Source organism: Salmo salar, chromosome ssa10 (genome assembly GCF_905237065.1).
Source record: "Salmo salar chromosome ssa10, Ssal_v3.1, whole genome shotgun sequence".
Taxonomy (NCBI): domain Eukaryota; kingdom Metazoa; phylum Chordata; class Actinopteri; order Salmoniformes; family Salmonidae; genus Salmo; species Salmo salar.
Window position 1 is genome coordinate 56700733 of NC_059451.1, and position 16590 is coordinate 56717322.

A 16590-nucleotide genomic window follows, 5' to 3' on the forward strand; every position below is an offset into this window, starting at 1 on the left:
ATTGGCCCCCGACAAGACAGTACCATCATTCAGTTCAGGGTCTGCATCCCAAATGACACCTTATTCCTTATATAGTGCACTACTTTTGACCAGAGTCCTATGGGCCCTGGCCAGACGTAGTGCAGTAATTGTAATGCACTAGATAGGACAGGGTGCCATTTTGGACATGGCCAGAAAAGGCTATTAACATGTCGATGGACGAGGCCCAAAGAAGGGAGCGAGACAATGTCTAACACACAGCTGGGATCTCAGTTTATGAAAGAAATCCCCCCCCCCCCCCCTTTCCAAGTTTCTCCACATCTGTCTGGCTAATTATTTTTGGTTCTCCCCACCCCGAATGGCACAGCTGGGGGCCCCTGTTCTCCTCTTCCACCGCTCTCCCACCCTCCTCTTGTTTTTCAACTCATCCCTCGCTCTTTCCAGGGAGCATAGGGGGCTCTCTCTCTCTCTCTCGCTCTCTCTCTCTCCCTCTTGCCCTCTCCCTCTCTCCCTCTCTCTCTCTGTCTTTCTCTTTCGTTCTCTCGCTCTCTCCCCCTCTCTCTCTCTCTCTCTCTCTCTCCCTCTCCTCTCCCCCTCTCTCTTTCTCCCTCTCTCTCTCTCTCTCTCTCTCTCTCTCTCTCTCCCTCTCTCTCTCTCTCTCAGAACTCCAGACAGAAGATCCCTACAAAGGATCATCTCTAAGACTTTAGTCATAAACTGCTCAATTGACAGTCCATCTTCTATCTATTGATAGGATGGGGAGGGAGGGAGGAGGGGAGGGGAGTTCTTCATCCTAAAGGCATTGGCTGCATCCCAAATAGCACCCTATTTCCAATATAGTGCCTTGCGTTTGTGTCATTTGGGACCAGTGGTGTACACCAGTACTAGGCCTGGTTTAGCGGTTACCATGGTTCCCCACCCGGCCACGCATTGCAACCATGGCACGCCATTCTTTTCTCTGTGCTGAACAGAGCCGCCGATACTCCCCCTGACTCAGCCTATTGTTGGGCGCACAAGTGGCCCTCAGAGCAGAGGGGATGGGGAAGAAAGGGTGGGGTCAGGGGTTCATATCAAAGCCTCCCCATTGGGACTCAGAATTTCTGTTATCACATTATGTTGAGACACAAAAAGATCCACAGTCTCAGAGAGAGAGAGAGAGAGAGAGACCATCCTGGAGAGAGAGAGACAGAGAGAGAGAGAGGGTGATAAGACAACATTCCTAACCTCCTGTCAGTGAGAGAGAGCAGCACAGAGGACAGCAGAGGAGCCTCCCAACCAACCAGATCCTCCCCAGTCCCTCCTAGTCTACACTTTGTTCCACATCCAGAAGAGGACCCGTTACACTGTGCTGGTGCTACCGACTGCTTTTTACCCTGCTCTTCTGTGAAGCCTACCCATACTGCTCTTTACCCTGCTCTTCTGTTCAATAACAACTCTACTGCTTTTTACCCTGCTCTTCTGTGAACCCTACCCATACTGCTCTTTACCCTGCTCTTCTGTTCAATAACAACTCTACTGCTTTTTACCCTGCTCTTCTGTGAAGCCTACCCATACTGCTCTTTACCCTGCTCTTCTGTGAAGCCTACCCATACTGCTCTTTACCGTGCTCTTCTGTGAAGCCTACCCATACTGCTCTTTACCGCCCTCTTCTGTGAAGCCTACCCATACTGCTCTTTACCCTGCTCTTCTGTGAACCCTTCCCATACTGCTCTTTACCCTGCTCTTCTGTGAAGCCTACCCATACTGCTCTTTACCCTGCTCTTCTGTGAACCCTACCTATACTGCTCTTTACACTGCTCTTCTGTGAAACCCACCCATACTGCTCTTTACCCTGCTCTTCTGTTCAATAACAACTCTACTGCTGCTTCGTCCTACACCAGCTGTTGACAGCCAGACCAACGCCGACTAGTCAGCTACTCCACTACCCCCTCACTGCACTGCACTTCCCTCAAGCAGTACACGCTGTCTGAGGAGAACGCTGGACTGGTGGGTAAGTCTGATCTCTCTCTCTCTCTGGTTTTATTGAAGAATTTACCTTCTCATGGTCTTTTCTGTATTTGAGTTTAAGTTTTTTGCATAAAATGTTGCATGACAATGTCATAGTCTTCTGAGTGTCCTCTCTCTCTCTCTTTCCTGGATATATGGAATTGATATATGGAATTGTTTTAAGATTGTCATACTGTGTATCATTTAGGTATTTGATTTAGAATTTTAGGACCCATTTAGGTATCAAAAAAATATAGAAACAAATATTTGATAAAATATTGAATTTGGCCTTTACTACTTTTAGACCAAAGAAACGTATTGAACATTTGTTTAAAAAAAATGGCAATAAAAAAGGTGTCTGTCCTGTATCTAGGAGATATAAGAAAGCTCAGGAAATATGTATATCTTTACACATATTTAACCCCTTTTTGGGGGTTGGCACAACACTACAATACCTTCATACTTCCAGAAATTGTTTTAAACGGTACCGGTTACCTCCAGACGTGTCCCGTGACGCTTGTGAGGGTCGTAGAGCAAAATCGAGAACACCATTGTGTTCGTGAGAGTCTCATCTTTCCATATAGTTGTCATATTAGTTCAGACCGATTTTTGGGATGCCTCCTGGTCTGACAAACACCGCTGTAGCTCTGCCACCTTCCACCGCAGATGCGGAAGGCCATCATAGGCGGATGAGTTGGATTGAGACGCAGCACATGCAAAAACATACATATTTCTCTTAAACTGACAGATTTTGATGGGGGATTTCATTCTTATATTTAATTAGATTGACTCAATAAACTCATATTATTAACTGAAGCATTTGAGATGTTTGTGGTGTACTGATCTGTGACTACTCTAAGGAGTTTTTACCATGGTCTTATCTAATGTTCTCATTTGTAGAGTTATCGTTTGGGAGGATGAGAATTTGTCACGCCCTGACCATAGAGAGCCTTTTATTCTCTATTTTGGTTAGGTCGGGGTGTGACTAGTGTGGGTAATCTAGGTTGTTCTATTTCTATGTTGGCCTGGTATGGTTCCCAATCAGAGGCAACTGTTTATCGTTGTCTCTGATTGGGGATCATATTTAGGCAGCCATTTCCCCACTGTTTTTTTGGTGGGATCTTGTTTATGTGTTGTTGCCTGTGAGCACTTCATTTGCTTCACGTTTCGTTCGTTCTTTATTGTTTTTCTGTACGTTTCACTTAATAAACATGTGGAACCCATATCACGCTGCACTTTGGTCTGAATGTTATTACGACGATCGTGACAGACTTGTTCAAGTTCTCAAGGTCACTGGAGATAACAGGTCATTGTAACTCAATAGATATCGTACCTAGCTCTATTCACAGAGCCATATAAACCCAGCAATTTATCAGCACACATGCAAGCCTCAAGTCTGGCTTCCTGCTGTGTGTTTTTCAGTTGGAGTTAGATTTGGAGTCTGTCAGATGAGATTTGTTTTCAGATGGTGGGTCAGTGAATCTCTAATCAGGTAACTTCTTTAACTCAGTAGAGATTTAGGGAAATTTGCCACTGTATTTTATAGCCTTTAATTTGTGCTTTCAGTATTTTCTGTGGGGATCAACTCTTAACAGGGGTCACATTTGCTCCTGTTAACCCCAGTGACAGGCTCATGTTAACCCCAGTGACAGGTTCCTGTTAACCCCAATGACAGGCTCATGTTAACCCCAGTGACAGGTTCCTGTTAACCCCAGTGACAGGTTCCTGTTAACCCCAGTGACAGGTTCCTGTTAACCCCAGTGACAGGTTCCTGTTAACCCCAGTGACAGGTTCCTGTTAACCCCAGTGACAGGTTCCTGTTAACCCCAGTGACAGGCTCATGTTAACCCCAGTGACAGGCTCCTGTTAACCCCAGTGACAGGTTCCTGTTAACCCCAGTGACAGGTTCCTGTTAACCCCAGTGACAGGTTCCTGTTAACCCCAGTGACAGGCTCATGTTAACCCCAGTGACAGGCTCATGTTAACCCCAGTGACAGGTTCCTGTTAACCCCAGTGACAAGGTCATGTTAACCCCAGTTACAGGTTCCTGTTAACCCCAGTGACAGGTTCATGTTAACCCCAGTGACAAGCTCATGTTAACCCCAGTGACAGGCTCATGTTAACCCCAGTGACAGGCTCATGTTAACCCCAGTGACAGGTTCCTGTTAACCCCAGTGACAGGTTCCTGTTAACCCCAGTGACAGGTTCCTGTTAACCCCAGTGACAGGTTCCTGTTAACCCCAGTGACAGGCTCATGTTAACCCCAGTGACAGGCTCCTGTTAACCCCAGTGACAGGTTCCTGTTAACCCCAGTGACAGGTTCCTGTTAACCCCAGTGACAGACTCATGTTAACCCCAGTGACAGACTCATATTAACCCCAGTGACAGGTTCCTGTTAACCCCAGTGACAAGGTCATGTTAACCCCAGTTACAGGTTCCTGTTAACCCCAGTGACAGGTTCATGTTAACCCCAGTGATAAGCTCATGTTAACCCCAGTGACAGGCTCATGTTAACCCCAGTGACAGGCTCATGTTAACCCCAGTGACAGGTTCATGTTAACCCCAGTGACAAGGTCATGCTAACCCCAGTGACATGATCATGTTAACCCCAGTGACAGATTCCTGTTAACCCCAGTGACAGGTTCCTGTTAACCCAAATGACAAGTTCCTGTTAAGCCCAGTGACAGGCTCATGTTAACCCCAGTGACAGGTTCATGTTAACCCCAGTGACAGGTTCATGTTAACCCCAGTGAGAGGTTCCTGTTAACCCCAGTGACAGGTTCCTGTTAACCCCAGTGACAGGTTCCTGTTAACCCCAGTGACAGGTTCCTGTTAACCCCAGTGACAGGCTCCTGTTAACCCCAGTGACAGGTTCCTGTTAACCCCAGTGACAGGCTCATGTTAACCCCAATGACAGGCTCATTTTAACCCCAGTGACAGGTTCCTGTTAACCCCAGTGACAGGCTCATGTTAACCCCAGTGACGGGTTCCTGTTAACCCCAGTGACGGGTTCCTGTTAACCCCAGTGACGGGTTCCTGTTAACCCCAGTGACGGGCTCATGTTAACCCCAATGACGGGTTCCTGTTAACCCCAGTGACAGGTTCCTGTTAACCCCAGTGACAGGTTCCTGTTAACCCCAGTGACAGGTTCCTGTTAACCCCAGTGACAGGTTCCTGTTAACCCCAATGACAGGGTCCCTGTGGAAAGTGTCATATGTCTAGAGAGAAGGCTGTGCTCTCCGCTGCAGAACCAACAGCAGTCCCCTCACAAATGAAGGCTTTGAATAATCTCTCAAAACAATGCTGTGTCCAAAATGGCACCCTATTCCCTATATTGTGCATGACTTTTGACTATTGGCCCTGGTCAAAAGCAGTGCACTTGATAGGGATTAGGGTGCCCATTTGGGACATAGGCCTAATCTGATCCAAAGAATCCCCTCTTTCCTCTCTTGACTGCTGGACTGGTGCGAACACTCCCACACATTTATACCGTCAAATCATTGTGATGGAGGCTTGTTCTGGGGGTTTATCTCCCTGTAGGGGGTTATTTTTGGAAGGAGGAGGGTTGTCACACACAGTAATAAATCATTGGAGCGTGATTCCCCCCAATAGGGCTCTGGTCTAAAGTAGTGCACTATATAGGGAATTGGGTTCCATAGGGCTCTGGTCTAAAGTAGTGCACTATATAGGGAATAGGGTTCCATAGGGCTCTGGTCTAAAGTAGTGCACTATATAAGGAATAGGGTTCCATAGGGCTCTGGTCTAAAGTAGTGCACTATATAGGGAATAGGGTTCCATAGGGCTCTGGTCTAAAGTAGTGCACTATATAGGGAATTGTGTTCCATAGGGCTCTGGTCTAAAGTAGTGCACTATATTGGGAATAGGGTTCTATAGGGCTCTGGTCTAAAGTAGTGCACTATATAGGGAATAGGGTTCCATGGGGCTCTGATCTAAAGTAGTGCACTATATAGGGAATAGGGTTCCATAGGGCTCTGGTCTAAAGTAGTGCACTATATAGGGAATTGGGTTCCATAGGGCTCTGGTCTAAAGTAGTGCACTATATAGGGAACAGGGTTCTATAGGGCTCTGGTGTAAAGTAGTGCACTATATAGGGAACAGGGTTCTATAGGGCTCTGGTCTAAAGTAGTGCACTATATAGGGAATAGGGTTCTATAGGGCTCTGGTCTAAAGTAGTGCACTATATAGGGAATTGGGTTCCATAGGGCTCTGGTCTAAAGTAGTGCACTATATAGGGAATAGGGTTCCATAGGGCTCTGGTCTAAAGTAGTGCACTATATAAGGAATAGGGTTCCATAGGGCTCTGGTCTAAAGTAGTGCACTATATAGGGAATAGGGTTCCATAGGGCTCTGGTCTAAAGTAGTGCACTATATAGGGAATTGTGTTCCATAGGGCTCTGGTCTAAAGTAGTGCACTATATTGGGAATAGGGTTCTATAGGGCTCTGGTCTAAAGTAGTGCACTATATAGGGAATAGGGTTCCATGGGGCTCTGGTCTAAAGTAGTGCACTATATAGGGAATAGGGTTCCATAGGGCTCTGGTCTAAAGTAGTGCACTATATAGGGAATTGGGTTCCATAGGGCTCTGGTCTAAAGTAGTGCACTATATAGGGAACAGGGTTCTATAGGGCTCTGGTCTAAAGTAGTGCACTATATAGGGAACAGGGTTCTATAGGGCTCTGGTCTAAAGTAGTGCACTATATAGGGAATAGTGTTCTATAGGGCTCTGGTCTAAAGTAGTGCACTATATAGGGAATTGGGTTCCATAGGGCTCTGGTCTAAAGTAGTGCACTATATAGGGAATTGGGTTCCATAGGGCTCTGGTCTAAAGTAGTGCACTATATAGGGAATAGGGTTCTATAGGGCTCTGGTCTAAAGTAGTGCACTATATAGGGAATAGGGTTCTATAGGGCTCTGGTCTAAAGTAGTGCACTATATAGGGAATAGGGTTCCATAGGGCTCTGGTCAAAACTAGGGCTCCATGTAGAAAAAAGGATGCTATTTGGGACCTAATGTAGAGGCAGAAGGTTGCATGGGAAATGCCGTCCCCTCGGAGTCCCACAGCTCCCCTGAACACTGTTTCACACCACGAGGAACAGACAGGGAAGTGATCCGTCCTGAACACTGTTTCACACCACGAGGAACAGACAGGGAAGTGATCCGTCCTGAACATTGTTTCACACCACGAGGAACAGACAGGGAAGTGATCCGTCCTGAACACTGTTTCACACCACGAGGAACAGACAGGGAAGTGATCGGTCCTGAACACTGTTACACACCACGAGGAACAGACAGGGAAGTGATCCGTCCTGAACACTGTTTCACACCACGAGGAACAGACAGGGAAGTGATCCGTCCTGAACACTGTTACACACCACGAGGAACAGACAGGGAAGTGATCCGTCCTGAACACTGTTTCACACCACGAGGAACAGACAGGGAAGTGATCCGTCCTGAACACTGTTTCACACCACGAGGAACAGACAGGGAAGTGATCCGTCCTGAACACTGTTTCACACCACGAGGAACAGACAGGGAAGTGATCGGTCCTGAACACTGTTACACACCACGAGGAACAGACAGGGAAGTGATCCGTCCTGAACACTGTTTCACACCACGAGGAACAGACAGGGAAGTGATCCGTCCTGAACACTGTTTCACACCACGAGGAACAGACAGGGAAGTGATCCGTCCTGAACACTGTTACACACCACGAGGAACAGACAAGGAAGAGAATAATCCTGCCAGTGGTACTACATCTGACTGAGTCCTTATGTGACCTCTGGCTCTCTGAGGTTGTGTCCCAAATGGTCATCTATTCTCTATAGAGTGCACTACTCTTGATGAGGACCCGAAAGGCTCTGGTGAGAAGTAGTATACTACTGTACATAGGGAATAGTGTGTTTCTCACTTGGTAGAGCACGGTGCTTGTAACAGGTAGTGGGTTTGATACCCAGGACTAACCATACGTAAATTGTAAGTCACTTTGGATAAAAGTGTCAGCTAAATGGCATATATTACAGATGTAGGATATTAATTTGAGCCAGTTTACTATAGAAGGAAAATATTCCTGCAGCAACAGGAAATGTGAGTTTTTTGTTGTTGTAGGGTTTGGTACATTCTACGTTAGATCAAATCAAGTCTACAGTTTTTAGGTGGAAATTACAAACTTTAGAACCCCATCTTAAACCTTGAAAACAATACAAGGTTACATTTCCTGCCGTGCAGGAAAATTATCATCAACAAAAGAGCGATCAAATTAAGATGGTACATCTTGTAACACTCGTCGTAAGGAGGAGACCAAGGTGCAGCGTGGTAAGTGCTCATGATTACATTTTATTATAACTCAGAACACTAAACAAAACAACAAAAAAGGAAAACGAACATTACGTTTTGCAGGCTTTCACTGAGCTGTACAAAAACAAGATCCCACAACTGAAGGTGAGAAAAAGGGCTGCCTAAGTATGATTTCCAATCAGAGACAACAACTGACAGCTGCCTCTGATTGGAAACCATACTCGGCCAAAACAAAGAAATAGAGAGCATAGAATGCCCACCCCACATCACACCCCAACCTAACTAAACAGAGAAAAACAGCTCTCTCAGGTCAGGGCGTGACACATCTGTATAACAGGGTGCCATTTGGGAGTCACTCTGGCTCTCCGGTCAGCATGTATAGGAGAGAGAGCTGCTGGGGTTGAAGTTTTGAAAAGGACAAAGGAGGGTTTTGAGCCTCCTCTCACCCAGGAATGTCTCCACAGTTCCCAGGCAGTCCAGGACAAGCCTAGTTTTAGCGGGGAGTCCCACAACTACGTAATATGACTTTCATCAATGAGTTGTTTCTGTTATTGTGAGTGGTTTATGTGTGTGTATCCCACTGACACACTCCCCTCTGCTCCAACATCTGTGGGATAATAAGAACTTTCTCTGGTACACACCTCTTTAGTGCTTTTCTTGGAGGCTCTGATAATATTGGAGTTTGGGCTTATTGTTTGGCTAACTGCTTACAGCTGTCCTGTGTTGCAGTCAGGGGATGGGTGATTAGATATTAAAAGTGACAGAGAAAGGTGAATGTTCTCTTTTAGTGGGAGATTTAAACCACATTGAAGGACTTAAAAAAAAGGGAAATAAAATAGATTCTGCATTTTAGATTCAATGGGTGTTCAATGTTTAAAAAAATGTCTTCATCTGTGTTCAATGTTTTAAAACATTTCATCTGTGTTCAATGTTTTAAAACATTTAATCTGTGTTCAATGTTTTAAAAAATTTCTTCATCTGTGTTCAATGTTTTAAAAAGGTCTTCATCTCTTCTTCAGCCAATAGACAGTTACAGTTGCATCTGTCGGGGCTGGAATATTTCCAGAAGAACTGCTATTAGACTGGCGGCTGCAAGTAACACAACAGAAACATCACTTCTAAACCACCTGGTCTCAAACAGTTAGGCCATTTCATCGTAGGAAGAGCCACACGGTCATTACTTATAATGTGACAAATCAGACAACTGGGCCAGACCAGGGGGTAATGTGACAAATCAGACAACTGGGCCAGACCAGGGGGTAATGTGACAAATTAGACAACTGGTCCAGACCAGGGGGTAATGTGACAAATTAGACAACTGGTCCAGACCAGGGGGTAATGTGACAAATTAGACAACTGGTCCAGACCAGGGGGTAATGTGACAAATCAGACAACTGGGCCAGACCAGGGGGTAATGTGACAAATCAGACAACTGGGCCAGACCAGGGGGTAATGTGACAAATTAGACAACTGGGCCAAGCCAGGAGGTAATGTGACAAATTAGACAACTGGGCCAGACCAGGGGGTAATGTGACAAATTAGAGAACTGGGCCAAGCCAGGAGGAAATGTGACAAATTAGACAACTGGGCCAGACCAGGGGGTAATGTGACAAATCAGACAACTGGGCCAGGCCAGGGGGTAATGTGACAAATTAGACAACTGGGCCAGACCAGTGGGTAATGTGACAAATCAGACAACTGGGCCAGACCAGGGGGTAATGTGACAAATTAGACAACTGGGCCAGACCAGGGGGTAATGTGACAAATCAGACAACTGGGCCAGACCAGGGGGTAATGTGACAAATCAGACAACTGGGCCAGACCAGGGGGTAATGAGAGATATGAGGGTGTGGTACCGACCTGGCTTCAAATACTATTTGACATCTTTCAAATACTTTCACTGTTTGCTCTAGTCTGCCTGGAGTGCCAGGTGGGCAGGGTTTGCCGTTCTGGGACTACTCTGTTGGTCCATTAAGCCAAGGAAGTTCAAGCACAGATAAACTATTTTAAATAATTTCAAAATACTATTTGAACCCAGGTCTGGAATTGCATCCCAGAACAAGGTGTGGCTGTACGTGGCTACAGTGCTGCTTCTGAGAGGTGAACAACAGGGGTCAGTTATACTTTGGGGTGCATCTGTACATTCCTCTGGGACACAAACATCTCCTCTTACCTAGTAAAGTCAAGGTCAGTGCCAAAAACATATCCCCTCCCTCTCCCTAACCCACCCTCCCTATCTCCCTCCCTCCCTCACCCACCCTCCCTATCTCCCTAACTCACCCTCCCTCCCTCTCTCCCTAACCCACCCTCCCTATCTCCCTCCCTCCCTCACCCACCCTCCCTATCTCCCTAACTCACCCTCCCTCCCTCTCTCCCTAACCCACCCACCCTCCCTATCTCCCTCCCTCCCTCTCTCACCCACCCTACCTCTCTCCCTCTCTCCCTAACCCACCCTCCCTCTCTCCCTAACCCACCCTCCGTCTCTCCCTCTCTCCCTAACCCACCCTCCCTCTCTCCCTCTCTCCCTAACCCACCCTCCCTCTCTCCCTCTCTCCCTAACCCACCCTCCCTATCTCCCTCCCTCACCCACCCTCCCTCTCTCCCTATCTCCCTCCCTCCCTATCTCCCCATCTCCCGCTCTCCCTAACCCACCCTCCCTATCTCCCTCCCTCCCTCACCCACCCTCCCTCTCTCCCTATCTCCCTCCCTCCCTCCCTATCTCCCTCTCTCCCTAACCCACCCTGGGGCGAAAATCTGATATCAACTTTGGAGGGGACAATTACATGAAATCTTCTCAAGAGCAATTCCTGAGGGGGACACCAAAAGTAGTGCTGTAACACATAGCCTACATTGTAATATGGTAAATGTATATTGAGGAACCAAAGAAATAAGGTGTTTGCCGTACTCCTAACTACTGGTACCCAAAACTACACAACTAATCACAACAGCAATACCATTGCCTTTAACAAATCTTAGTTCAGTCACCAGTTTAAGTTGAGAGTGGGAGTATCCATGGCATTTTCCAATTATGTTCCTATTTTACAAGTCAAAAAATGTTAGATCCTTTCATAATGTTGCCAAACAAAGACTCAACAAACTTACCTGAGACTCCCTGTCTCTGCCAGTCTGTCCCTGCATATCTGTCCCCAACTCTGCTGTCTGTGTGCCATCTGTTGCCTGCTCTGCCTAATGACATCATTGTGAAACATTTCCATTAGAATTTCATTTCTTTCTTATGAACATTTTATCAACTAGGCTACTAGGGTTCTTACTTTGCGTTTTGGTGTACTGAAAAATACTCTGATGTCCGTCTTTTTAATTTTTCTGCCATTTTTCTACATGGCTGGCTACACACACACAGTGTGTAGGTTATTTACAGTAGGAGATGGGCTTCTATCATCTTATCTTCTATCATTCTATATGGGCTTCGATCTAAAAGGTAGCTATTGTCTTAAATGTGAAACGGATTGCAGTGACAAGAGTTGACAGCTGTATGAGTTCACCATTTACACAACATATGCTGCAACTTTTGTTATTTTAATAGTTTGTTTCATATTGGCTGCCTTCCAACAATAGCTGAATTTGCAAAGCTAGCGAGCACCAATTCCGTTTCAGTGGTGTTTGCTATAATCTTTGCTACCCGGGTTAAATAAAGGTGACATAAAATAAATAAATAAAAGTTCCCTTGCGACAATTTAGCTTTTGCAACGAGACCATTATATATATTTAAGACAATGGTAGAAGAGAGTGTAGTTCTGTTCAGTTTGGATTTCAGTTTATCGCTAACCTTATCACAGGGACTTTGAAGCACTAACTTACATCATCTGCATGCTGATCTTGGAATAAATTGACGATAGCAAAGATTACATCTTTGACGACGCCACATAAATGGAATAGGTACTAGCTATCTTAATAGTTAATATTTGCGCGCTAGCTCTGCATATTCAGCAGTACAATCAAGCAGTACAATCAAGTTCTTCTCAGTTATTTGATCGCCTTTTTCTCGGTCTCTCTCTCTCTGTGTCTCCCTCTTTCTCTCTCCTCTCTCTCCCCAGAGATGAAGATGCAGACCACTCCCACCATGGACATGGACGCTCTGACGTCCATCTTGTCCAACGCGTCTTCAGAGAGTAGCTGTGCTCCTGTAGACAACACTGTGGAGAACATGGTGTTTGGAGGTTACTACATTCTGGTCTTTCTCCTGGCGCTCAATGGTAATGTTATGTTATGTTACATAATGTTATGTTATGTTACGTAATGGTATGTTATGTTACGTAATGTTATGTTATGTTATGTAATGTTGCGTAGCGTAGCGGTGGGTTGTGTTGTGTTTTGTTCCAGTATGTTGTGTTATGTTAGCTATATAGCCTACCTTGACAGTTATTGTTGAGATATCCTCTTCATCCACACTAGTTGCGATATCCTCTTCATCCACCCTAGTTGAGATATCCTCTTCATCCACACTAGTTGCGATATCCTCTTCATCCACCCTAGTTGAGATATCCTCTTCATCCACCCTAGTTGAGATATCCTCTTCATCCACCCTAGTTGAGATATCCTCTTCATTCACCACAGTTGAGATATCCTCTTCATCCACACTAGTTGAGATATCCTCTTCATCCACCACAGTTGAGATATCCTCTTCATCCACACTAGTTGAGATATCCTCTTCATCCACCACAGTTGAGATAAGGATGTTTGAGTTCTAATAAATGAGATCAGTACAAGTCTCGTTCTTTCACCACAACAGGTAACGCCTTGGCCCTCTGGATCTTCTCCCGGCAGCGTGGCACATCCTCTCCCGCTAACGTCTTCCTGTTGCACCTGGCTGTGGCCGACCTCTCCTACGTCATAATCCTGCCGCTCCGCGCCACATACCACCTCATGGGGGGCCACTGGCCATTCGGCGAGATTCCATGTCGAGTCGCCGGCTTCCTGTTCTATGTCAACATGTACGCGAGTCTCTACTTCTTGGCGTGCGTGGCTGGGGATCGCTACCTGGCCGTGGTACACGCAGTGAGGTCACTGAAGATCCGCCGTGCCCGCTACGCCCACACCATCAGTTTCTCCCTGTGGGCGCTGGTCACCATCTCCATGGCGCCCCTGCTGGTCACCCGCCAGACTGCGGAGGTGGACGGGTTGACGGTGTGTCTACAGCTGTACAGGGAGAAAGCCTCTCGTAAGGCCCTCGTCTCTTTAGCCGTAGCCTTCACCCCTCCTTTCCTCTCCACGCTGTCCTGCTACCTGCTCATCATCCACAGCCTGAGGAGAGGATCCCGACTGGAGCCCCAGCTGAAGCTGCGAGCCCTGAGGACCATCGGCCTGGTCATGCTGATCTATGTGGTGTGCTTCCTGCCGTACCACGCCTCCAGAGCCACGTTCATCCTGGGGTACGCCCACCCAGATGTCTACTGCCAGACCAGGCGGGGTCTGTCCCTGGCCAACCGTGTCACCTCCTCTCTCACCTGTCTGAACGGGGGCCTGGATCCTCTGGTATACCTGTTTGGGGCCGAGAAGTTCCGGGGAACGGTGAGGAGGCTGTTCTTTAGAGACAGGGCCGGGGGATCAGGGGCCACCAGTGCAGGAGAGCTGAAGGGAACACACGAGAGCTCTGTCAGCGCCAAGTCTGAGTTCTGAGAAGCTGGAGGTGGAACCATCGGAAATATGAACTTTATCTGACTGACTTATTTTTAAGTACATTTTTTTTATACATTTTTCTACCTGTTTTCACTCAAGCCTCTGCCATCTCAATACTTATTTTTATACTGCCGCTCCTGTCCATATGGGACTGTAACTTTGTTCTATACAGCCTCTCCTGTCCATATGGGACTGTAACTTTGTTCTATACAGCCTCTCCTGTCCATATGGGACTGTAACTTTGTTCTATACTGCCTCTCCTGTCCATATGAGACTGTAACTTTGTTCTGTACTGCCTCTCCTGTCCATATGAGACTGTAACTTTGTTCTATACTGCCTCTCCTGTCCATTTGGGACTGTAACTTTGTTCTGTACTGCCTCTCCTGTCCATATGAGACTGTAACTTTGTTCTATACTGCCTCTCCTGTCCATTTGGGACTGTAACTTTGTTCTATACAGCCTCTCCTGTCCATATGAGACTGTAACTTTGTTCTATACAGCCTCTCCTGTCCATATGGGACTGTAACTTTGTTCTGTACTGCCGCTCCTGTCCATATGGGACTGTAACTTTGTTCTGTACTGCCTCTCCTGTCCATATGAGACTGTAACTTTGTTCTATACTGCCGCTCCTGTCCATATGGGACTGTAACTTTGTTCTGTACTGCCTCTCCTGTCCATATGAGACTGTAACTTTGTTCTATACTGCCTCTCCTGTCCATATGGGACTGTAACTTTGTTCTATACTGCCTCTCCTGTTCATTTGGGACTGTAACTTTGACTTTGGGAAATCAATTAGAGCTTGTTTCATCATCACCTCTCTTCAGTTGTAACTATTTTCCACCCTGTCAAAGTGCTGGTAAAGACCAAATCAATGGATTCCATCCCAGTTGTAATTGTAGTTGTACAGTATTTTTTTGTTAGTTTTAAAAGGGGGAAATGCATGCCTTTTTACTCTTAGTAGGTCTTGATCTGTGTTAACTGTTTAAGATCATGCTTACTAATGCCTAATATGCTTTTGGGCAAGGTTATTATTATTACCATAATACAATCTTATTTTCACTAATTAAAGTGTATCTTCAATGTTTCCCGCCAAGTTAATTCATGTTACAATCAAATGCATTTACTGTATATTAACGTTTCTTTGTTGTCCTATTACCAAAAAATATATAATGTAGCCATTCATTTCAAAATTATATATTGGATAAATCTCTTACCGACTTTCTAGCAAAAAGTTATGTTTGACACTGAGGTTAGTCATCAGTGTCTCCAAATGTATGTGTTTGGACATGGGTTTGCAAGCCTGTTTGTTTACAAGCTACTGTTTCCTCAATACATTGTAATTGCTATGCATCCTCACGTAGCATTTGATATATGCAGAAAAGGAGCTATAGGGCTTCATATGAAAGCAGTGAGAAACAGTCTGGGTGCATAAAGACAACTGTTCTCATCTAAAATATCTCATGGCCTTTGTCTTATTTATACATTTGACTGTATCTTCACTTTAGGACTGTAAATTAATAAATTGTTTTATATATATATACATATATATATATATATATATATATATATATATATATATATAAAATGTGTCTTTTTTCATTCTATGTGCTTACACTCTGTACAGAGTAGACTGAGGTTATAGACTGTCTTAGTCCTTATTAAATACCACACTGTACAGAGTAGACTGAGGTTATAGACTGTCTTAGTCGTTATTAAATACCACTCAGTACAGAGTAGACTGAGGTTATAGACTGTCTTAGTGGTTATTAAATAACACTCCGTACAGAGTAAACTGAGGTTATAGACTGTCTTAGTGTGTCACGTCCTGACCAGTAAAAGGGGTTATTTGTTATTGTAGTTTGGTCAGGGCGTGGCAGGGGGTGTTTGTTTTGTGTGTTTCGGGGTTTTTGGTGTATGTTCTATGTTTTCTATTTCTATGTGGGTTTTCTAGTTTTTGTATTTCTATGTTAGTTTTGGGAACAACCTCCAATTAGAATCAGCTGGTTGTCGTTGCTTCTAATTGGAGGCCATATTTAAGTGGGTTTATTTTCTCTTGTGTTTGTGGGTAGTTGTTTTTCGTATAGTCCTTGTGTCCTTATGGAACTGTAGGTTAACGTCGATTTATTTTGTTTAAGTGTTCACTTATATAAATAAAAGAAGATGAGCACTATACCCGCTGCGCCTTGGTCCACTTTCTACGACGCACCTGACATAGTGGTTATTAAATAACACTCCGTACAGAGTAGACTGAGGTTATAGACTGACTTATAGTGGTTATTAAATAACACTTTATACAGTAGACTGAGAATATAGACTGACTTAGTGGTTATTAAAGAACACTTTGTACAGTAGACTGAGAATATAGGCTGTCTATAAATGGGTATTAATTAAGGCTAGGCGTCCCGCTAGCGGGAGAACTTCCGGTGAAACTGGAGGGCGCGCAATTCAAATAAATAATCATAAAAATTATGGATATTAAACATTTAGGAACATACAAGTGTCTTATATCGGTTTAAAGCTTAAATTCTTGTTAATCTAACTGCACTGTCTGATTTACAATAGGCTTTACAGTGAAAGCATGTCATGCCATTGTCTGAGGACGGCGCCCCACATCACAATATTTTCCCACCAGCACAGGTTTCATAAATTCACAAATAGAGATTAAATATTCAC

General features: G+C 45.1%; 1 protein-coding gene across 3 annotated transcripts; it reads left to right on the top strand.

The window, feature by feature from the left end:
* Positions 1-1125: 1125 nt before the first annotated feature.
* Positions 1126-16089, top strand: gpr17 (G protein-coupled receptor 17). 3 transcript variants are annotated; one of them, XM_014123653.2, is made up of 4 exons: positions 1126-1330; positions 1860-1969; positions 12336-12494; positions 13031-16089. In XM_014123653.2, exons 3-4 carry the CDS (start codon positions 12338-12340, stop codon positions 13915-13917), a joined length of 1044 nt encoding a protein of 347 aa, XP_013979128.1. In that variant the 5' UTR covers positions 1126-1330; positions 1860-1969; positions 12336-12337; the 3' UTR covers positions 13918-16089. The 3 variants fall into 3 exon arrangements, with proteins under 3 accessions (XP_013979128.1, XP_045543936.1, XP_013979129.1); XM_045687980.1 differs by having other exon boundaries at positions 1126-1969; XM_014123654.2 differs by having other exon boundaries at positions 1126-1965.
* Positions 16090-16590: the final 501 nt, after the last annotated feature.